The 23,869-nt window shown below is 41.3% G+C and overlaps 1 protein-coding gene across 1 annotated transcript in view; it reads left to right on the top strand.

The window, feature by feature from the left end:
• Nucleotides 1-552: 552 nt before the first annotated feature.
• The window catches only part of ARSJ (arylsulfatase family member J), a 46,941-nt gene continuing 23,624 nt past the window's right edge, over nt 553-23,869 (top strand). The window contains exons 1-2 of the mRNA XM_030027145.2: nt 553-571; nt 1,381-1,766. Of these exons, the coding sequence (XP_029883005.1) occupies nt 1,390-1,766 (377 nt within the window). The 5' untranslated portion in view covers nt 553-571; nt 1,381-1,389. The remainder of the gene's footprint in view (nt 572-1,380; nt 1,767-23,869) is intronic.

Consider the following 23,869-nt stretch of genomic DNA (forward strand, 5'->3'; position numbering starts at 1 on the left):
ACACAGGTGTTTAAGAGTTAATGCTTTATAAAATCTAGTTTGAGTAAAAGTTGTTGCTGTCACAATGACTCACGTTAGACAGGTCAAACCTGCACATTTACTTCAGTTTAGCCTAATCATGCATGAATGTTAAGTTTCTGCTTGCTTCAGTGTCTTTCAGGACCGGGGTGAAGTTGTGTTTTGCAACTGCAGCACATTCATACTTTAACCCAAATTTTTAAAAATGATAGTACTTTCAATAGGCACATTCCTTGCGTTTGCCACAGCCTTACCAGAATTGGAGGGTTTGGGATTTGGGACTGGTTTGTGGCCGAAAACAAATCCGGTCCATTCATACCTTCCAGATGTTTGTGGCGATTTCAGAAACACTTAAACCAATCGATATTTCGGGGGCGGGGAGGGGGGCAAAACGACCACCTAGCTTTGGGAAGGAGCCGCGGGACTCGCCGGCGGCAAGGGCTGCCTTTTGCAGCGGGGGGGGGGGAGAGGAGAGCTTCGGCTCCGACATGCGGGGAGCAGCGGGGCAAGCAGCAGCATCCGAGCGGGGGGCGAGCGAGGAAGAGGAGAGGAGGTGCGGAGAGAGGGGGAGACAGGAGGAAAGGCCGGGAAGGGAGGGAGGGAGGGAGGGAGGGAAGAAAGAAGTTGCCGAGGGGGCTGGCCGGGGGGAAGGCGCGGGCAGGGCGCAGGCAGGAGATGGGTTTGCAGGGGGGGAGCAGGGCTCCGGCTGCCTCCCGGGACCGGGGTCCCCCTGCCGTCCCTCGCCGTGCGCCGGGAGCCGCCGGGGGGCGGCGGGGAGAGGAGAGGAGAGGAGAGAAGGGGCGGGGAGGGGAGGGAGCGGCCCGGCAGCGCCGGAGGGGGCGGGCGGAGGGGCCGGTGTGCGCGGAGGGGCGCGGGGGAGGCGGCCCGGCGCGTCCCGACCCGTCCCGTCCCGTCCCGCCCGGTCCCGTCCCGTCCCGTCCCGTCCCGTCTCGCTGGCCGCGGCGGCGCTGCGCCGGGGCGCCCTGACTCGCCCCGCCATGGGCACCGGCCCCGGGACGGGCAGGCAGCGGCGCCCCGGCGCGGGGCCGGAGGCGGGCCGAGGATGCTGTGACCCCCGGCGGGGCCCTGCCCACCCGGCCGGCACCGGCACCGGCTCCGGCTCCGGCTCCAGCACCGGCACGGGGCAGGGCGGCCTCCGCCGCCTCTCCCGCAGCAGCGGCCGAAGTTGCTGAAGTCGGTGGCGGGCGCGATGAGCGGGGCTCCTCTCCGCTCCCCCGGCCGGCGGGAGCTCTGACGCTCCCCGCCCCCGCCTCAGAGACCGTTTCGCTTTGTTGGCGGTTTTGGGTTTTTTTTTTCTTTTTATTATTATTATTTTTCTCTTCTGTCTCGCTCTTGCTCCAGCCGAGGTGAATGGCCCGCGGTGGGTGCAGCTGGCCTCACCGCCTCTGCAAGGGGAAGATGGTGGCCGTGGGGGTGCTGGCCGGCCTCTCGGTGCTTAGCCTCCTCACTTACGGCTACCTGTCCTGGGACAGCCTCGGGCTCGGGCCCGGAGGGACGGAGGCGACGAGGACCGGGCCGGGAGAGGAGCTGGGGGCCGGCGCCCCCGGCTCACAGCCTCACATCGTCTTCATCCTGGCCGACGATCAGGGCTTCAGAGACGTAGGGTACCACGGATCGGAGATCAGGACGCCCACTCTGGACAAGCTAGCTGCTGAAGGGGTTAAACTGGAGAACTATTATGTACAGCCTATGTGCACACCATCCAGAAGCCAATTTATCACTGGAAAGTAAGTTTACTACTACTTCATCCTTCGCCTCACCGGCTTAAACGCCGTCCCTCTTGAAAAGAGCGCAGGGCGAACCTGGCCGGGTGCACCTCTGTTTTACCCTGTAGGCAGAGAGGTGCCTTTCCGAATCACTTAAAAACCTTGCACAAAACGGACTTTCTGATACGTTTGAAAGAGCGAAATAAAAACTCGCGCTCTGTGAGCCAATAAGGATTCAGCACTGTGAGCTACCCCTGCAGAGTGCTGTAGTACATTTACATTTACTGCATTACTAACATACGTGCTAGTTGTCAAGTAACGTTGCTGTTACTGGGAAGCGATCCGCTTAGATTTTCTGTGCGATTTCAGAGTGACTTACAGGAGGAGTCTGTGTTGGGGAACTGAAAGCGTTACGTTTTCTCCAGTACATTCATTACAGCCGGCACACTGGATCACGGGTCTCGCTGAGCCTGGACTTAACGCGAGTTCTCGCTGAGGGTTATGTTGAATTTATGAGTTGATTCCCCAGTGTGTCACTTGTGGATCAGTGCAGGGAATCCAGACTCTCTTTCAGGATCCTCTGAGCTGCAGTATCGCTCTTGTCATGATGCAGTTGCCCCTTGGCAGATGATTAGAAACTTTTCTCTTAAGCCGCTAAAATAGGTGCCTCACCAAAAGGGTAAAAGCAGCGTGTTGGTATTGTGTGCTTTGCTGTCTCTGGTAAATTGTGTTTTCTTGTGGTCTATTAAGGAAAGAACCAATTACCCAACCTAAGGGCCTTCTTTCGTGTGAAGGTTAATGAGGATTAAGGGGGGGTGGGGTGGTATGCATGTAAACTGTAGGAACCGTTCCCAAATAACTCCGAGTGTGGACGCATTTGCTCTGGAACAAAACCGCCTTGTTTCTGTTTAGCTTAACTCACTTTGACAGGAACAGGGAACTCTTAAAAGAGCAAAACAAAATGAGAGGAAAAAAGTTACATAGTTTATTTTCTCCTTTCTGTAAGTATAAACAGGAACAAGGCAATGTTAATATTGCTGGTAAAAGAAACACATGTTTAAATAAAACAAGCAACTGGCCTGGTGTCTTGCATCTCCACATGGTAGGGCTGGAGATAATTCCTGCTCTCGGTCTAGTTCCCAGACTTGCTGGACCAGGGAGATTTGCGTGGAGAGCTGACACGTTATCTAGTGCAAGACTTCCCCACGCGGGTTTTTGGTTTGGGTTTCTTTTTTTTCTTTTCTTTTTCGTTTGTGTGGACTGTGTCTTAGAAGTTATTTTGAGACACCTACTCACTCATTCACAAGAACATAGTTGCCCTGCGGCAACTGAGGTAGCAGCTTACAAGGGAAATGTGTATCAGGGTAGGGTTTAATGCATCTTGGTTGTCTTTAAAGCCATGCAGCAGTTGGAAGCAAGGACCTGCGCCAGCAGCATGTAGCCAGCCAGCTTTCTGAGGACGGTGGTTTGGGAACCAGTGCTTTACAAAGGGAATGTCGTGCTCCACAATAATGACTCATGCAGTGGCTGGAGGAATGGGACGACTGGGTTCCAGGGGAACCAGGGTGCTGCTTTGGCTCTTGGAGACTGCGGAGGTTGTCTAAACACAAAAAAGAATAAAAGTAAAGTAAAGAATAACAGTAACTCAGTTTAACTATTTTAATCCTTCGTTAACTGTGGAGCAGTTTGTCTGTAAATACATACTAATAGTAAAAGGTAGGCATGTTCGGAGGAACCCTGCTCTTTTCATCAGCTCGTCAGGCGGAAATGGTTCTGCAAATCTGCCTACTTTGGTTTTGGAACCTTTTCTAGGAAAAAAGAAATTTGCTTATACTTAGTTTTTATTTTCTTAGTCTCCTGGTCTAAAACCCTTAGAACATTTTTTTCATGTTGTTCTACTTTGGGAAAAAGGAGCAGCAGAGAGAAAGAGCTGCCTCGCATGACTGAGAAATAAGGGAGGGAATGGTGAAGGGTTAACAGGCTCAGCTAGAGTATTAGCAAGGCAGATTCAGAGGAGACTATTATCCATTCTGGCTGAAGATAAATGGTAGTGATAAATACTTTTAATGCTTTCTTAGTAGAGGCATCTTAATTAAAATGCCAGGACTCAGAAACTTCTAATCCAGAAGTGCTGTTATTTCTTGAATTCCAACATGTGTTAGTTCAAGGCTAAAAGCCTGCTCGTCCACTGAAGGATCACCTGGATGCTCCATGCCTCCCAATACCCATACCATGCTTAACATGGTCCAGACATTACCTGATTGATCTATGAAAAACAGAGGGACTTGTGTAAACCAGACTCATTAGGGAGCACTGACTCACGTTGCCAAGTGGAAGTTAGACTTCAGGCAAAGAGACTTCGAATGCTCCAAATTCTTCGTAGGTCTCCAGACAGTCCCTCTAAGGCTCATGCTAGTAAAGAGACCCTTCTTTTGGTAGCTGTCCTATGCTAGTGAATGAGCATGGGGAAGGAGGTTGGAAGTGACGTGTTAAAAGGAAGAGGTAGAATTAGCTCTTTTTTCCCCTTCGTGCCGTGCCGCAGCATAACAGCTGGTGAGCCTGTCTTTCTGCCCACTTCTACTTCCCTCTGTTTGCTTTCTCATGTCCTGTGCTTGAGGCTTTGGCCCACTTTCATTTCTTGCTTTCCGCCAGTATTACCTCTTTCCCCATTCACTCCATCAAAAGCTATTGCTTTTAGGCCAGTAGTAAGGCTGGCTTCCACAGCTTTTTATTTTGGGCTTTATTTATGGATGTGGGGAGGGGGTAGCAGCTGAGCTGAATCTTGGGAACAGAGAAGAAAAGTGTGAGCCAGCGGGCCGAGTGCCACATGTGATGTGCTCTCCCGGCCGGCTGCGCTGGGGCCAACGCGGGGAGGTAAGGGAGGCGGCTCTCGCTCGGGAAGCGGCTCAGCCCGTGCTCCGCAGCTGCACAACTGCGATCGCAGAAGTGACCTGGGCGAGAGAGTTTGTTCTGCCTTGTGCTGCTCCTGGGACCGCTGCAGTTCCTGCCGGAGCTCCTACAGCTGGACTGAAAATTTGATAATTGGTGGGATTTGGAGACTCATCCCTAGTGTTGCTTGGTGCCGGTTTGAGCAGGGCAGTGGCCTGCATGTACTCAAGAGGTTATTGACCTGCTGATAAATTGCGGAAAGACTGTAGGCATGTTTGACTTTTCTTTTTTTTTTTTTTTTTTCCTCTTTCTCCCAAAGGATGTGAGTGAGCGTAAGTCGTCCTCCGGACCTTTTGTATTGCATGATACAGTATTTTTTGTTGTTTTCTCCTTGAAAGTAATAGGCATGCCTCAGTGAACTGAATAATTTGAGCAGAATAGCTCAGGATACCTAGCTTTAAGCTAGCGCTGAGGTGAAACCTATCTTAAACAGGCACTGAGTTAGGTGAGAGGGAATTTGTGTGGGTGCGTACATCAGCCATGCTGGAGCATCCTTAAGATACAGAGAGACGTGGATGTCGTACAGAACACAGCTAAACTAAAAGACTACTTTTTAACTCATCTCTGAAAGAAATGAAAAATAAACACATTTCTGTTGTTTATGTTCCTGTAATTTACATAGAAGAACATAAAAAATAGTGGCTCAGACTTCAATCTTCAAGTTCTCCGCCCTAGGAAAAGAGGTTAAGAAAACACAGGGATACTCAGCCTGCGCCCAGCAGCCGGCTGGCCAAGCACTTACTGAGTTAGCTGCTGTATCTGTGTGCTTAATAGCCTTGGCGATTTTTCATTGCCTGAATAGTCTTGTAGACCAGTTTGGTAGTACGGTTTAAGAAGATCTTGATTTATGGAACAATACAGGTCACGTAACGTACTAAGAAAATCTAAGATTATTTGTGTGTCAAGTTTTCTGCATGTGCGTGTATGAGAGTGGATTGACATGAGGTAGAGAGTATAAGATTGATTTGTTATGGTCACATGTGGTATTGCTTATTTAAATAATTTGTTAAGTTACATTATCATGAAGAGTCGCCTCTTTTCTAAATGAAGAATTATTGAAGTATACTCAGTGTGTGGACAGTTTTCCAGAGTTTTTTTTAAGAAATTTTGAAAGCTTATGACCAAAAGGAGGAGTATTCCTTTGAGCTGGTGAGACAAAAAGACTACATAAGCTTAGGTGAACATCTATTGGGGTAGCTGACCCAATTCTATAGAGGGTATTACGTAGTGTAGTTGTATTTGCTGGAGCAATACTTAATTTAGCAAAGGAATTTGAGAAATAAGCCTGACTGATAAGAAAAGAAGGAATCTAGACATTATATGCCATAAGTTGTTTTGGCATTATGTAGGCAGCAGACAACTACTTCCTCTTCCAGGCTCCCAGTTTTCTGCTGACCATCAGACTTGTAACCTTAGGACCATTATGTGCACTGGAATCCCTTTGGGCCACAGGAAGGTTCCTGACCTACGCAAGAGTAGGGATCTCTGTTTGTAGAAACCGATGCACAGCTAGGGTTGCAGATCACTAAGGAATCTGAACTCCCTTTTACAGTGAACACTTATGAATCATGGAAGCCCTACACTAATGTCAAGAATGAGCTTTGCATGATGGATGGAATGTGGAGATGGAAGATTTTGAGAAATGTTGAAGGTCTGGGGAAATAAATCCTTTTTTTCCCTGGGATAAAATGAAATATTGAGAATTTGCTCACCCAAAGCAGACGGAAATACATTGTATAATCAGTAAGCGTAATCAAAGTGTTATTTTAATATAAATAACTATATCTGTTATCTAATTCTAGAAATATTACACATTTATAAATATATATAGCTATATATAGCTAGTTAGTATGTGTTCTCTTGTAGGCATCCCTGTGTAGCAATACATAGTTCACCATTAAAAATGACACTGTATCAGCAAACTAAGAGTTATTTTGACAGAAATAGAATAGAGGAAAGCTAAAGTACTTTGAATTGAAAGCAGTGCAGCTGACTTGCAATCAGACAGAAATACTGTATTCTGGGGGTTCAGACTTCTTGGTAAGCCTTCTCTTTCCCTGCCTCCTGGGTGCACAATGGTCCAAACTGCAGTTTCAGCAGTTTGGCCGCTCTAAGAACGATCCAGTCCAAAGGTGTGTGACTGGGAAGTTACCTTCTATGCTCTGAGTTGAAATGATGGGTCTCAGAGACTCGATGGGATCTCGGGCCCTTCTGTGCCCTGAGCAAACCACCAGTGCCCAACTGGTTTGGGAACTGTCAGGGAGGGGAAGGACTCTAGGGCAGGTACTCTCAGCCCTCCTCGCAGAGGGTGCACTTCAAAGGAGACGGGTGCCAGGCAGGCCCACGGCCACAGCATGCTGACGCTGTCCCGTCACAGCAGCGTCAGTGGTCTCTACTTCGTGCGCTGGCCCCGCTGGCAGCCCACTCCCACCACCCCTCCTCCAAAGGACGGCATGGTCTCTTGTGATGGAGAAAGGGAAGGACTCTGTACTCGCAGTCCGCCTCCCCACACGCACACATAGGCTTAAGACGAGGAATCGACTTGTGCGGAGAGAAATCTGGTGTTATAATGCGTGTTCAGAAGAAATCTATTATACCAGAGAATAAATACTGGGAAATGTATGTAACACCCCATTATATATATTCCCTATTTTGTAGTTAAGAAAATATGAAGGACTGCAGAATATCAGCTTTAAGTATTAAGAGATGGTCTGGTGCTTTATCTGCTCCGAAGTAAAGAGACTTGGCAGTCGTCGGTCCGGAGTTTTAATTCTGATCAGTGTTTCCATTAGGAACCTGGATGATGAAATTAAATGTTCTGATTAAATACGCCAGCATTGAGGGACCGTAGTGATATTGAAAATCATCTTGACAAATTAGAGAAATACTCTGAAGAAAAGGCAGAATTAAAGTCAGCAGTGATAAATAGAAGATACTATGCTGAAGCAGGAATAACTTTACAAGCAGAGGTTGGTGAACAACTGCTTAGACAGCATTTCTTTAGAAAAGTAGCTGGAATGATAGTGAATCGTGCACTGAATATAAAGTCAACAGTGTCATGCTGTTACAAAAAAGGCAAACATCAAACCAGTTTGTATAAACAGGGGAGCCTAGGAGATACGTGAAGCAGCCCTTTTGCCCTACAGCTGGAGGACTTGTGCCCAAACTTGGGCATCGCTCTCCAAGAGCGACGTGCATAATTGGATAGTGTCCAGATAAGGGTGATCACATATCTCAGGAAGATAACTGTGGAGAAAAGGTCAGAAGAAATGGAGTTGTTAGTCTAAAGAAGAGAAAAATGAGAAGGGACATGCTAACTCTTCGGTACTTTAAGAGCTATGCAAAGAGAAAGGGCATAATGTGTTTTCAGTGCCATGGTGGATGGTACTAGAAATGAGGGGCTTTCCTGAGTAGAGGAAAAAACTTCAGGTTAGATAATAGGGAAAACTTCCTAATGCTAAAGATTGTGAAACACTGGAATAGCTGGCTTTGGGAAATTGCTGAGTTTCTTCATTGGAAGTCATTAAGAACAGACAAGACAAATATGTCAGGAATGACATAATGTAGTTGAATCTGTCTTGGGGAAAAGGGTTGAACTGGATGGCTTCTCTTCCAACTCGTATTCATCTGTGGCTCATTTGAAGTACATATTAACTACAGAAGGCGTTCTAAAGGAGAATGCTCATAAAATGTTTTTAAACGCTAGAAATTATTTCAGCGTTCATTCTGAGAGAAGATAGTCTGTGTGAAAGTTTCATTTCAGGTTTCTGCTAGAAATTCCTGTTTTCCATATCCTCATTTTCTCCAAAAATTTTCAAGATTTTTTCCCCCTAGGCCTTCATAACTCTTGTGGTATGTAATTATTTATTTCTGCTGACTTCTTTCAGGACAATTTGTGGGACTGCTGCCAAACATGTTGAGGTATCTTTTTCCATGTTCTCGTTATGTCTTTCACTTAGGATGACATTGTCCACATACATATATATATATGCAGCATACACAGAGAATGAATAAGTAATTAAATGCAAGGACTTCCTTTTCTTGTTTTGTTCTGCCTCTGTGCTCTCCTCTGTCTGTTCTGCAGAAAATTAGATCCAGGTACTGAATTGCTCTATGGTCTTAAGCTATGAAACGTCTGTTCATATCACCATAATTACTAATGCAGGGTACAAAGGAGCATTTGGAGGAAAGAGTTGGAAAGGAAACTACATGCAAACAATAAAGATTAAAAAAAAATAACATGGAGGAAGTAGCAAAGTGTAGTACAGGTTGTGATAACTTTTCCTTGCATCACTTTCTGGTAACATTTAAGAATATTGTTTGATAGTTTAGGTCCACTGCATATAAGACAAACGTAGCGTTGTCTGACATACATGGCTAACTAGATAGTGGAAATGGATTAACTGTTTTTTTCATTGTCCGTTTTATACAAAGTGCAGTAAGTTAAAGGAACACAGTTGGAAATAAATTTACAAACTCTGTGATTATAAATTATCAGTACTCTGAGGAGTTTAAGTTATAGAGACTTTTAGCCTGTGGTTTGGTTTTTTGTTTTTTGTTTAGCTGGAAAAGAGAAATTATATTCCATGGAAAAATTAGGCTTAAAATAATTAAGGAATTTTGCTCATTCAGCATTGTTCCTGATATGTTTGCTTTGTAATTGATGATGCATATTGCTGCCTATAACAATAACTTGAATGAGTGGTAGTGGTGAACTCCCATTATAACTCTCACTTTTCAATGTTACTCTTCCTTCATGAGACCCTTTAAGTGAATCAAGATGGGAAACTGAGATGGATGCCTGGAAATAAAACTGTGTAGTAAAAAGATGGGTTTTACTTTCATGTCAAAGGATTTAGACCAGGATGATCAAGTTAGATGGCACTTAAAATTTGAACAAATTACATTCATGTTTTCATTAGAATACTTTACATTTCATAGAAAGATTTGCCAGATTTATGAGCTAAAGGTCAGAAGAAGGGAAGTATCTGTCTACTTTCTTTTTGTCTTTGTGACACTTATGTCGGTGATAGTATCAGACCCAGGGGTTTGTTTTCATAATTGTGTGTATCTTAATTCTGGTTTTGAGTTTTTCAGCACTTCTGATTTTAAAACAATTTTGCGTTAGTTTTGTTGAATCGGGGCCTCTGCACGTGTTAATACAATATTGTTTTAGGGTAATGGAGATCTTTAAACTTATGAAATGTTTGCTCATTCTTGAATCCATTTAAAATGTGCCTTTTTTTTTTTTCTTTCCCCTGTTCCCATGATGTCTGCCTAGCAAAGCAGTCCTCACAGAATTGAGGACATTCTTATTGTAATATTTCATATCCTTAGAGTGATATTTCATTAATATGTGCACAGGCGAATAAAAATCATAGTAAAATATGGTAAATTAAAAGTGTAAGCATTTATTTTGTATTACCACATGTCAAGAAAGATGGGTGGATGAAAACTAAGCCATTAGATTTATGGAACTTGTGGTTATCTTTTGATTTTTTTTTTTCTTTTTGACGAAGTAATACAATAATCTATTTCAGATTTTGGGGAGTTAGATTTTTTTTTTTCCCTTGTGTTGTAGTAATTGATGTGAATTGATTTTTACATGAAAATGTTATAATTTTTTGTGGAAGCTGGTGATTTCCATTAAAAATCTAAAACTTTAATGTTTCTTAATGGATACCATTTGACACATGTGAGCAATTGCCCCTTCAGCGCATGACACTTCATGCTGCTTTTTTCATGTTCTACTCCAGACTAGTACAGTTCCTTGTGGTGTAAGGAGCTAGCACTTTCTCATTAATTCCTATCTGTAAATCTTGGAGGTTTCCTATTTCGCCTGTATTTTTTGCCTTGTTTTGTATTGATTCATAGTCAGATTTTTCTATCCTGAGGTGAGTTTGCTTAGTTTTAGAATGTATGCTTAAGAACGAATGGGGTAATTTCACCAGCCTTAATTCATTAGATTAATATAAATAGTACAAGGTAAACGAAGATTGTGCCTGTGTGAGTGATCCTGTGTAGGATGTGTTTGCTTTCTTTTTATCAGTAGCCTTTTTGTAATAGCTGCCCAATTTATTAGTTTTCTTACTTAAAAGCCAGTAGATCTGGCTGGTGACCTCAGCTTGTCTCTGTAAATGCAAATTGGTAGGCTAAATGCAATATCAAGAGTTCAGAAAGAAATCAAGATAACACTAATGGGTAACAAATTTCAAATAGTAATATAAAAGATGTTTTAACCGTTGAGGTTTGACTAAAATACCTTTTGACTTTTTGTGGTTGGTGATGAAATTGAAAAATTTTAAATAGGGAACTTTATTGTACCTGCTGGCTCATAATAAGAAAGAAGTTAAACGTGTTTCATGATTCTAGTTCAACTGCAATTGTAATACATTAATTAACTGTGTCAGCTATCACCTGCTTATTAATTCAGGCAGTTATCACCATATTATCAAGCTCGGAGTGGGGGGAGAACGTTGCTAGAGTTAGAAAACAAATCTGGGATAATGAAATACTTTTTAATGTGCTTCAAATACGAAATTATCTTCTCAAATGCATATGTGAAGAGACTATCTTAGATAATAAGCATTAAAGTAGATATTATTAATGTCGTAAGTATGCTGTGGCCTCAGAGCCTTTATTTTCAACCTAGGGGCAGAAAATCAATGTATAGGAACCTTGTATACCTTAATTTTCTTACACTTAAACACCCGATTAATAAAGACATTTGTGCCGTGACAGCTTTCTCACCGTCATGGCACGTCGTATTTGTAGGTGGTTGGTTGTGATCCGCAGATGAACTGCATCTTGCACATGGGCTGGGGTGCAAATGGACGGGGGAAGGCTGCTGAACTAGTGGCACCAGCGAGGGTATGACCCCGGGGGGGTCCTCGCGCGCAGGGGAGGGGGGAACGTGAGAAAGAGCATGGAGCTAATCGTGGTTTACGTCTGAGGCACCGGTGTCCATTCCCGTCCCATGTGTTGGAGGAAAAAGCAGTCCACTGCCTCCTTTAAAAGACATACAGTAAGTCATAGAAATGTATTTGGTTATTAAGATTGGTAAGCATAAGTATGGAAGTGTTTATTCCAATATTTGGAAGCTTTAAATGATGCGAAAAACAGTGCAAAAGAAGGCCCCCACAAATCTTAACCTTGCTTAAAGTCACAATCCTCAGCAGATAACGTAGAATCAGGCCTAAACTCCCTCCCTCTGTCTCAGTTTGCTTATGACACAGTGAAAGACAGACTTTGCAATGCATCTTGCTAGGTTATCAGTTTCCAGCTTCTGTTGTACACATTGCATGGTCTGATTTATCATTTTGTGCGTAGAGATCCACATGAGAAAGATATTTCAGAATACGATTTATTAATGATGTCAAGTTCTCTTCCTCTTAGGTGTTTGTTGTGTTATGGCACAGAGTGATGGCATACAGGCAGTTTTTGCGATGGACAGTGGAAAACCAGTTTCCTGTTGTTGAACATTCTATTTCTTCTAATAATGAAAAAGACCTGATATTTAGTACTAAAAGCAAAACAGCGTCCTTATTTTTTGATATTTTAATCTGATTATGGAGGAATGCAGGGTTCTAACTAAATTGCTCTGTATTTTATTTTGCTTTTATTTTTACTTTTTGAAATATTAATTCAGCTTCTTGGAGTACATTTTAATTCCAATACATCCATTTATCAGAATATTAGCTGTTTTCTACATAAATATCTTGTGTCCATTTTCAGATTCCGTCCATCTTTCTCTTCATTTATACATTTTTAACAGCTTCTTCCCTGATAGAGAATATTGTACCATATGAGACAACCTTATGCAATTTTTCTTAACATTTATAGAACATAAGTGGGTGCCAAGGTACTACTGTAGAGGCAATCTCTGTGATAATAAGCTCTCATAAGAAATGAGTTTCCTTCTGTTTTGAAGGAGAAAATTACAAATTTGAAGAAAGATCACAATTTGAGGAAAATGTGAAGCTGGAGGGAGTGGAGGAAATTAGTCTTGGGGTAGGGGGAAGCAATGTAGTACCTTTAGACTAAATATACTCTAATAGATATACTGTTACCTCACAAATTGTGCCTCTCTGAATTCAATAAACTTTTTCAAAGCAATACTTACCATCACATTTTATATACTTAGTTTTAGTTGTCATGTATTATAGTTCATAGAATCATAGAAAACTGGGTTTGAGGGGACCTCTGGAGGTTGTCTAATTAGGCCTCCTGCCAACTTATATTACACAGCAGGGACACACTGACTTTATAAGCTCTCTTTTATTGTTTCCTGGAAATAAGAAAATATTGCAAAGTATTCAAGAAATTGGAGTCTAGACTGTTGTTATGGAATTCCCTAGCTTTACCAGGTTATCAGTTTTAGTAAATTTAAAAAAAACCTGTTTCATGAACTTTTTCATATTTCTGTTCATCTTTTAAAAATAGGTTTGTTGTTTCTTTCTTTTTAAAAGCCAACTGATGAAATTAGTTTAGTGAATTTGTTAATGACCACAGCATAATGGCAGCTCCTTCCTTAACTGTTCCATGGTCCTGTTTTCAAGAGACTTCGGAGAAAGCTATTCTGTTTGCTACATTTCTCTTAAAGAAGAGTTTTTTGACTTTTGTACTTACTTTACCACCATCATTTCAAATTCGTTCCGATTTGCAGTCTGCTTCTAGAATTGACTGTCCTGTAGGATGCTTTTCTTCAGTTTTCTCACCGCCTGATACACAAGGTGAGGCGTTGGGAGCTGGGTTTGTTACTGTGCAGAAGGCAAGGATGAGGGGAATCTCATCCCTGTCTTCCACTACCTCCTGGGAGGAGCAGAGACGGCAGAAGCAGGTTCCTTCAGAGATGCGCAGGGAAAGGAAGAAAGGCAATGGGCACTGGTTGCATCAAGGCTAGATCAGGCTGCTCAGAGAGGTTGTGCCATTTCCATTCTTGGAGACATCTAAAGTCAACTGGAGAATGCCCTGAGCAACCTGGTTTAGCTCGGAATTAGCCCTGCTTTTGTAGGGGGTCTGACCAAACGACCTCCGCAAGTCGCTTCCGACTTAAATTATTTTATGGTTCTAATTTGTCACAGTAAAATTCCTGGTGGAGGGCAGGAAGGAGCAACTTACTCCTGTGTTGTTTCTCCCCCTGTAGAAGTACTCTAGGCAAAAAATAAAAGTATTTGGAGTGTTTGCCTGCTTGGTTTATGGCCCTCTTAACCAGTCTGAACGCTCGCTCTCCTGAGCCATTGTTATTACAGCCCTGTTAAAGTCTTGTTTCTTTAAGAACACAGCATACCAGTAAGAATATAACACCACTGCATTTAGCATTGTATCTCAAATTCTGAACGGCCACCCGTACTTTTACTAGATCTATGCAGGAAGTATATACATTAATAAACATAGAGAAACTTATATGTGTCAGGTATGTACTTCACTGAAACGGTTATACCATTTGTGAAATTTATTTCTGTCTTGTTTCTTCTTAACTTTGTTGTTGCTGCTGTTACAATATGGAATTCATTTTAATAGGAAGGTGAGAATTCGATCCTGCATACAGTGCAGAAGGAAGATAACATTTCCTTGGTTCGTAATTTTGTAATTGTGCAGTTTTGGCCCTTTTACATTGCAAAACCTTTAAGGCTTCGTTTAAGATTAAAAAGAATGAGCTTCTGTGATAAACTGAGGAATATTTGGCCATCTTGGCAATACTAGGTATATACGCTGTAAGTGATGCAGTCTTATGTAATGATTAAGAGCTTAGGTAATACTGTTTGGCACTGTTACAGCCCTGTTGAGTCTTGCCTCTGTCACAGATTTCATTTTATAACCTTTTGTGGTAATGTGCTTCCCACAGTGAAACTGCATGTAGCATCTCTCAGAGTTTCAAGGTTCTCTTCAGTTCAATGTTTTGTATGTTTTTGCCACCTGAGACAATTATATGTTTTTTGTATTGGGTTTCCATTGTTACCAGCTTCTGTTTTCATGTTCCTTGTATCAGTTTGAAATTTTGGGACTGCTTTATGTGGTTGTGATGAGGCTTTGGAGAATGAAAATTGCCGGGGTTGAGTTGGTTGCAGACCGGAGGCCAGCAGCAGCAGGCTTTTTAGCCTCCGTTTGGAGGAGTCAGATATTTTCATAGACGTTTTCAGTAGAAATGCTTCTGCTTGCTTTGAGCTCAGAGCCTTCTATATAGTACATTATATTTCTGCCATGCAAAACATTGGCTGTTTTCCACTGGGGAAATGTAGTTCAAGTAGCGTGTTAATGTCTTCTATACTAACCTCAAGGCTCTTATCTGTGTTGCTACAAGAAGCCAAGTGGCTTTCTTCAGCATCCTTTTGATACTCTGCCTGCTGCTACTAAATGTAACCTTGAAGTGCACTGGAGTTTAATAGTCTGAATTCTAGCTGTTATCTCCTACACTGCATTTGTTAACTAGTTATGATTTTTACCAGTAAGCTGATTTAACAGTTTTGTTTGTATAGATGTAGCTTGTCTGTGCAACTCCTTATAGTGCTTTTGAATCTGAAAAACCATCAGGTCAAGATGACACTTTATTATTCAACATGTTTCCTCTATGTAACTGAGTCATACCTGCTCACTTCAGTAACAAAAACATATATTTTACTACTATTACCCGTGGTGAGTCAGCTTAGGTCAGGCAAAATTAAATTTGTGGGGTATTTTGCTTTGTTTTTCTTAATAAACAAGTCACGGTCTGAGGACATCTTAAAAGAAAAAAATCAGAGTGACGCATTTCTGTGTGAAATGATTTCACGTCATAGCTGGGTTTTTTGGGGGGGCTTGGGGGGCATTTCTGCTCCTTAGAAAATTATTGATCTTCATAATAAATGTATTTAGGGTCAGAAGCAGATACAGGAGAAGAAATTTTAGCAGTCAGTCAGATGACAAAGATCTTACTTTCTGATCTTGGGATCCTTTATCCAGGTTCATGTGTTTGGAAGCCCTCCCTGTAGGGTGAAGGCAGCTGTCACACAAGAGGAAAAATGGTGAACAATCTCATCCTTCCCAGTTGTTTCCTGGTTTGTTTTCCCTTGTGAATTACATGTGTTTTAGAAAATGAGATGAGAGTAGCATAGGCATGATGGTAGGGACGCTTGTGTGAGAAGACGTATTTTTTCTAATTAACACTATGCAGTTAGGTTGATAGTAGTTGTAAATTAAGAGTAAGTTCCTGTGTTAGAACATTGATTTAAATTATTATGTGGAACATACAAATGAACAAAAACCCCAAGCATTTTGAATGTTTTCAAATTCAGGTATTCATGCCAAACATTAATTTTGGTATTCATAATGCAAAGTTCTGTGTAAGAAAAACAATGGTAGTTGACAATAATACAGCTGGCACCATGAAAAGCAGCTTTTTTTGTGCAAGTTCACTGCTTAGGGAATAATCACGCCGTCACACATACCCTGCTCCTGGTATCTAACTTACATGCAAATGAATAGCCATATATCTATATCTATATCTATTTGTAGTCAGTGGAGATAAATGGGCATCTCAGAGGAGGTGTCTCAAAACACCTTAGTTACCTACTTGAAGTGTATGACTGCTCCCCCTGTGTGTAAAATGTGCTGAATAAAATTCTTTGAGCCTTACCATGCATGCTTTCTGACAGCTGGAGAAATAAATAACAAATGAAGAGCCATATCCAGCAGAGTTCTGCTGGATAGAGTTCTTTCAGGAAGGACAATGGCAGGTTTATTTACTGGGGCTGGGGAGAAGTGGGATAGTAGCTAGAGCATACTACAAGAATTACCACATCTGTCCTGGTCTAAATCTTCTCTTGGATTGCCGTTATGGCAGCAGGCAGGCAGCATAACTTGTCCAAGCTTCAGTTTGCACATCTGCGTAAGTGAACCTTATTGTGACGTTGCTGTTACAGGTTTGGAGCTGGGGAGGGTTCTGAAATTTAATCAACATTTATTGACTTGACCCAGTTGCCAGATCCTTCTGCAATCTGCCATCCTTCTAGAGGAAAAGCACAGGAAATTATTGTGTCCATAGGAATACTGGTTCTCTGTGCAACACTTCCCTCCCATCCTTCAGGATGCCTCTTTGACCTTTTTCACGCTATCCCCAAAAGACATTCAAGCCTTTCAGGCTGTTCCAGAATCAAGTTTTAAACCTTTGCGGCCTCCCAAACATCTTCCAGGCTTTCCTGGATACCAGCCCACCAGGTTGTCCTTTTGGAGTCTTCCGTCTGCTTCCAGGGCCAATCAGTTTGGCTGCCCAGACTTAAGTCCTTTTTCTTCATTTTACCCCTTATCCTGTCTCTGGCACCAAGCGAAGGGGGAGCCAAACCAAGTCTTCTCCACAGAAAGAATCGTATCATCCTGTCCTCCAGTTCTCTCTCTAATTCTTCTGGTATTTTTTGGCTGAATAGCAAGCTTGATGTATCTGTGAGACACAACTCAGAATTCATGTTCATGTTAATCAGTTACCGGCATGCATGCATGCAGCTTTTGTATCTGTAAGGTAAGAATATTTATACTTGCCTTATCAGACTGTTTTAAGTTTGGATTAATTATAGTTGATCACAGTAGTAAATAGACTTCAAGGAGTATCAGAGATAATACTCCTTGCACAGTTCTGAAAATATTTTAAAACCATTTAAGAGCCTGCCGTCAAAGGAGATTTACTAATAAATATTTGATTTTTACCCTGTAGCTTTCTGTCAGCATAATATTTTAAAACTGGAAGAGAAAAGGTGATAGTAACTGGGAGAAGAAGGAACTTTACAAAGGTTGTGCTGCTCCTACGAATGTTTGAAAAAGAAAACAAACCTAAGGCACTTGGAAACAGTTCAGGGGTTTCTAATTAGATATGACATGATATGATATGATATGTGATATGATATATAGGCAAGATTATTCACCTTTTAAGTTCACCCTTCTTTATTTAAACCAAACCATGCTTCACTGATTTACTACAAGTCCTGGAATTTAGTTCTCTGCTCCTGCCAGCTTGTCTTAGCAGTGTAGGGAAATTTGCTACACTTTGGTTTGCAGTCTGATATGAGAACAAGGTGTTTTCAGTAAAGCAGATGTTCTTTTTACAACTGCAGCGTCCTGGGTTCAGCCCCCCTTTGCGATGGCTGGCTTTGCTGGACCCGGCTCCTGCAGGCGCTGCCAGCATTCCAGTAGCAGGGAGGAACTTGCCGTCTTTGTGCTAAAGGAACAAATTAAACACTGTGCTGCTCAGACTGGTTTTTCTCAGCTATTCTCTGTGGATCTAGTTGCTTTTGCTGCACAGCAAAGTGGGCTATGTTTAAGAGAATCTCAGCTGGACTGACTGGCTTAGGCACAGCTACTGCTCTCTGGCTGGTTTTCTTTACGGCTTCTGAACTGAAGCTGGTTTGCTTCTGGCCAGTTAGGAATGGGGAGAACAAACTGGCATTTGCTGCTTTGTATCCATACAGATGCCTCTAGAAAACAGGGATTTTAGAAATCTTAATAAATTACCTGGTCCATCCTACTTTAGGAAATTGTAACAAAAATATTATTAAAATATGTGGGAATAACTTGTTCTTAAAAACCTTTAACAAGGATTTCCATGTTTTCCCCGGGCAATCTTAGCTATAATTTCAGTTATATAGCTTTTAAATTGTCTAACTTCCATCTTTCTTGCTGCAGTTTAAGCCTATGATCTCTTGGCAATTCCCAAGTGAAGAACTTACTTTGTTACAAAAAAGCGATAAATCTCCTATACATCTGAAGTCTATTATCATGTCTCTGCTCTTCCCTTCTTTAGCCTGAGTAAAATCAGTTCTTTCTATCTTTCCACATAGATCTTAGTTTATATACCTCTGATGACTCTTAATGTTCTCCCCTGGACTTTTTATATTTGGGCTTATTTTTCATGAAAAGTGACACCCAGAACAGCACAGAATGTTCCAGATGAAGTTTGACCAGTACTGCCTTGATCTTTTCTTCTAAATCCCAAAGTTTCTAAAATATTTTCACTGTTGAGTAATTGGAAGGCAGTACATCATCAACTCCTTTACTGGCATGAATTTACCTCAGCAGAAAATCTGGCCAAAGCATCTGTGTATCAAAGAGTGTTTGACTCTCTTTCCACTGCTGATGGGTAGGAAGTGTCACAAGAACAACAGATCTTGTACTATTTTTACCAGTTAAGCTGGGATCTGCAAACTAAAACAAGCTGATTATCCTCATGGGTTTGTTCCTGTTAGAACACCCATGTTCTGGTGCAGCGCAGGTCAAAGTGCACTCAAGCCACCCCGAACCATAAGAAGGTAACAGCCAAGTTTGAGGTATATCCCCTCTCTGGTCTGACTGTTTGGATACGAAGCAAATGCATTTCCTTTTCTTCTAACAGACCTGAAAAAGCTTTGTCAGCTGTTTTATTGCCTTACTTTAAACAGGATGTCATATGTTTTACTTAACCAATCACTTTTATACATGATGCTTTTTTTCATGACATCAAATCGTTGCTGACTCGTCTTCAGGTTGGGTTATTGGTAAGCCCCAGATCTTTCTTTTCTGCGAGAAAATAAATTTGTGTAGTTGCTCATTCCTACCTAAAAGCACTACTTTGCAGTTGTATGTGAATTGCCTTCTCTTTAGTTCAGGCTCTTCCTCTAATTCAAGTTCATTTTGAATTTCAACTTTTCTCTCCAAAAGGCAATGCAGCAATGCTACTAGTGCAAATTCACAGTCTGCACAGGTACTGACATTTACTGTGTATAAATTTCACCTTAAAAATGTATTCATAACCCATATGAAAATAATCACTATAAATGTATTTAACCCAATTGCTTTTACTTATTCCTCACAGATGTATTTTAAGAATGAAAAAGCCTGTAGCTTAAATATATTTATTCCAAATTCTTCACCTTAGAACTTGAAACTGAATTTGCCAAATATATTTTCAGGATTAGTTAAGGAAATCATACGGGCATTTCATTATGTCTTTTTCAGCCTGGGGCTTTTGGAGTCTTGGGTGTTTGTTTTGTTTTGGAGGTGTTTCTAGTCTCCCTTCTCCATGTTTCTGGTTCATCAAACAAAATAATTATCTCGGGTTTTGGCACTGCAATGTCAAACGAGCCATGCCATTGTCAATGCATCCTGCTATGCTAGAGTATTACTGGATGTCATCTGCAGGTATTAAATGAAGATAGGAATAGGTTGATTGTTCGATCTTAATTTGTTTCTGTATTTTTCTGAAGAAATGAGGCAAACAATTACCGAAACGAATGGACAGAACCTTCTCTGTAGCCATGTTGTTGTGCTGAAGCTGGCAGAACAAGGCTGGTACAAGCTGGGAAACCGGGCTGTCCTGGTTTGAATCTCAGCTGCGTACTTCCGATAATGAGCAAGGAAAGATTTGTCTTTTACAAGTTGTAATTCCTCTGTAGGTAGGGCTGAGCCTTGCGGTTCATAGACCTTCAAGATAAAGTTGCTTCGGTATATTTCTTCACAAAAAATTGTCTGTATTGCAGATCAAGGTGATCATAAATCATACACAGGGCCAGAAAGCCAATATGCAGATACAGCTCCTGTATTCAGTAACACAAGTACACTTGTACTCTTTAATATTCTCATTACTTTGTTTCTCTGCTGAGGAAAGGCCAGTTTCATGAATTAATGGACATTGACATATGAAGGCATTTTCTTAAAAGACCGTTTGAATCTTTCAGGTCTTTTGAAGTAGATATATGGTGTTCAACAGCAAGGACATTTTCTACAAAATTACTGTTGGAGCTTCATTAGGTTTTAAAGATTAGAGATGACCAACCAGGCATGCTCCAGGTGTTTCCTCTACTATAGCTAATACCTGTCTTTATTAGAAATATGACCTCTATTTTCTTTTGGATCATGTCCAGCAAAATGGAACTGTCACGTATTATCAGCAAATTGGATTTTGGTTTCAGGAATAAACCATGCATATTCTTAATTGTGCATAAGAATTTCTTCTCTTGCTCTCCAAAGAACATGTATTATGAAGAAGAAGGAGGTAGGAAAAATAATCCCTTACTAGTTTGAAACCATCAAGATTATATCACAAAAAATTGAAATTGTCAGTTTCTTCATTTAAACTAGCATTACTGGAGAGGGCAAGATCTGCCACTCAGCCGGGGATTCCTGGTTTTTATATATCAGCAATTTTTGTTGTCTTTTTTCTTTAACATTAATAAAACATCCTTGTGAATTGGCCAGACTCTGTGCACAGTACTGTAATTTAGTAAAATTCAGTGTTACTCATAATTTTCAGAATAGAGTGCCGAAGATTTTAGACCTTCACTATTCAAAATAATAAGTGCTAAAGAAGTATCCAGCCTTTTAAAAAGGCTTCCTAGAAGAAAAACTCCTCTTTTGAGAAGAAAAGCTCAAAAATACGTTACTCTAAAAAGAAATACTCTCATTTCCCTGCAGTGATGATAGAACAGTCTGTAGAATAGATGTCTGTTGGCTTTCTTAATGTATTGCCTGACCTAATTTTTGTAAAGTGCAACTACTGTATTAGGAATCATCATCCAAATGAAAATTATGGCAGAAGAGTTCTAGTTTTAAAATGATTTATACCAAATGATCGTGTACATAATTGGAAGTAGTTTTTAAAAGAACTGTCTTGTGTCCAATTTAAAAGGGAATATAATGGAATACGGAATGCCAAGTAAAGTTTTGGTATCTAGAAAAAGATTAGCAAGGGAGACATAAAAGTTTTCATTTTCTCTACCACCATTCTTCTATGGAAAACAAATTTGCTGTCTCACTTGAACTTCCAATCTTCTGGCAACCAACGTACATGGCCATAGTAGCTGGCTTTAAAAAAAAAAAAAAAAAAGTCTTGAAAAAACCCCACACTTGTCTAGCCTAATTCCCTTGGCTTCCACGTGGGAAATTTTGAATTTAGCAAATGGAACAAGTGTGGTCTGAATCAGCTCTGTTTGGTAGCAGTTGATAAGTTGTGTCGAAACAGTCCTGCGTACTTGGAATTAAATTCTGCACATTTTTGAAGGAAACACTTGCAAATACTACCACACTGCAAAAGTGTCTGAAACAGTTGGTGCTGGTACAACATCGGCCAGGCAGGAATGGAATTAAAATATTTCCCCTCTGCCGTCTGCTCTAGGCTTATCAGCTGCTAATGCCATACAGAAACTCTGTCTGTCTATAGTACGCTGATCCAAACTAAAAATACTTTCCTGCGTAAACAGTTTTCTTTTCAAAGAAATCTTTCAGCAGTTTGGGCTTTAACAACCATGCTTTAATTGCAGTCAATTTGTCTGGCCCCCAAATGTCCAATGCATCAAAATCTTCTGCCCTTCACAATTAATAACTTAACTGACATGAATGGAAATACTCCAGGTTTACAGTGGTCCAGTGCAGACTAGTTAGTGACTTCATATTGGAAAGTATTCAAATTCTGAGTCGAAATGAATGAGACACAGAGCATAAATTTAACTTCACATCCTTTAAAAGTATACTAAAATATTTTATGCAAATAGCCCAAACACTGCAGACTTCAAATCTTAAATTTCAATCATTTCTTTTAGGAAACCTTAGCAAAGGAAAGAGATCACACGTAAATGAAGTCTAGAAATGTTTACTGTAAATATAAATCACTATAAACAAGGGCTTATTTTAGTGGTTCTTGCAGTTCAAAAATGTAATTTTTAACATTTATTTTATGGTTTTTATTTCATTCTTTTTGCCAAGGACAACCAGTGACTGTACTTCATCTCCCACCCCAGTGCTGGGTGTATGGGTCACGCTGAGTCAATGTACGTAACTCGTGTGGGAAAGCGTGCTCGTGTTTTCCTCTGTGTTCCCATTCTGTCGAACAAGTGATGCTCAGTCAGCGTCAGGGACTAGGAATGGAACTTGCTCAGCCTGTGCCACGTCCTGTCGTGGCAATGTCCTCTCTGTGCCTGCAGAAAGGAGGGAAAAAAAGGTGATATGCAACCATATAGGAGATATTTAAATTTTCTACAGGCATCATGACTCTTCAGATGCTCACGACAGCCTTAAAAAGCTGGTCAAGAGCCAGAGATACAGTGCGGTATGCCCATAATGTCAAGTACGTGGGTCCATCTCTTGTGTGGTACACACAGCAAACGAAGCAAATTACCTTAGCCAGAGATAAAACTTCATCCATCTCCAGAGATGAAGTCCCGATTAGGTGATTTACTAATTTTCTTAATTGTTAATGACTGCACTCTTCCTAGTATTTGGTGTACATTTCAGAAGCATCATTCTTCCATTAGTGTATTTTTACATTAGTAGATCTTTGGTTTTGTAGCTAGATGAACTTAAATTTAAGAGCCAGTGAAGCCATTATTTACAAGATTTTATTTAATACACACACACTGTTTTGCCATGGTTAATGAAAAAGATACAACTTATTAAAATAGAAATAATTTGTTAAACATAAAATGTCATTCCCTTAAAGCTATAATTTGATATACCATTTAGAAATAACAATCCGGATTTTCTTAAATTAGTTGTTTAGTTAAATAAATCTAAATAAACTGAGACAGTCCGTTTAGGTAAGTGGTAGGCACTTGAAGACAGGTAATACACTAAAACCAGAGAAATGTGTACACACAAACACACAAAAACCTGAATGCAGCTTAACTGTATGTCCCCTCCCGTTTTCTGTCCCCTGTCGGGACTGAGAATCCTGGCAAAAAACCTGAGCGTTCCGAGTTCGCGTGGCACAACCGGAGACAGGCATGCCAGAAAACATGACAGGGAGAGAACAGATTGCTTCCCTTCACTGAAATAGATGATTTAACCTATTTATGGCACACGGTCGTTAGTCTTTAAGAAAAAAATGTTCACAGGCTCTGTGTGTTTGCTGATACCACTTGCTTCTAAATTTTCACCTCATCCATTCATTATTTAAGGGAGCGAGGAAAGAAAGAAACCGTGTCTTAATTTGTGTAGGTGGATGATAATGCAAGAGCCAGCGAAGCAAGAGGGCGACCTGTGGCTGAGCCAAGAGCGAAACTTTTTCTAGGAGGGAGAACGTGCTGCCGTCCTCGTGCTCCTGTGCTTATGCAGGGCAAAAGAGCCCCACTAGCACCACTGCGCTGGTTGGTGATGCGGCTAAATGACAAAAGGGAAGAAGTAGGAAAGGTGGGCCTGCCTTGCCCCTCTTTCTATCCTTCTTTGTAACCCACCTTCCCACC

The sequence above is a fragment of the Aquila chrysaetos genome, chromosome 1 (genome assembly GCF_900496995.4).
Source record: "Aquila chrysaetos chrysaetos chromosome 1, bAquChr1.4, whole genome shotgun sequence".
Lineage (NCBI taxonomy): Eukaryota > Metazoa > Chordata > Aves > Accipitriformes > Accipitridae > Aquila > Aquila chrysaetos.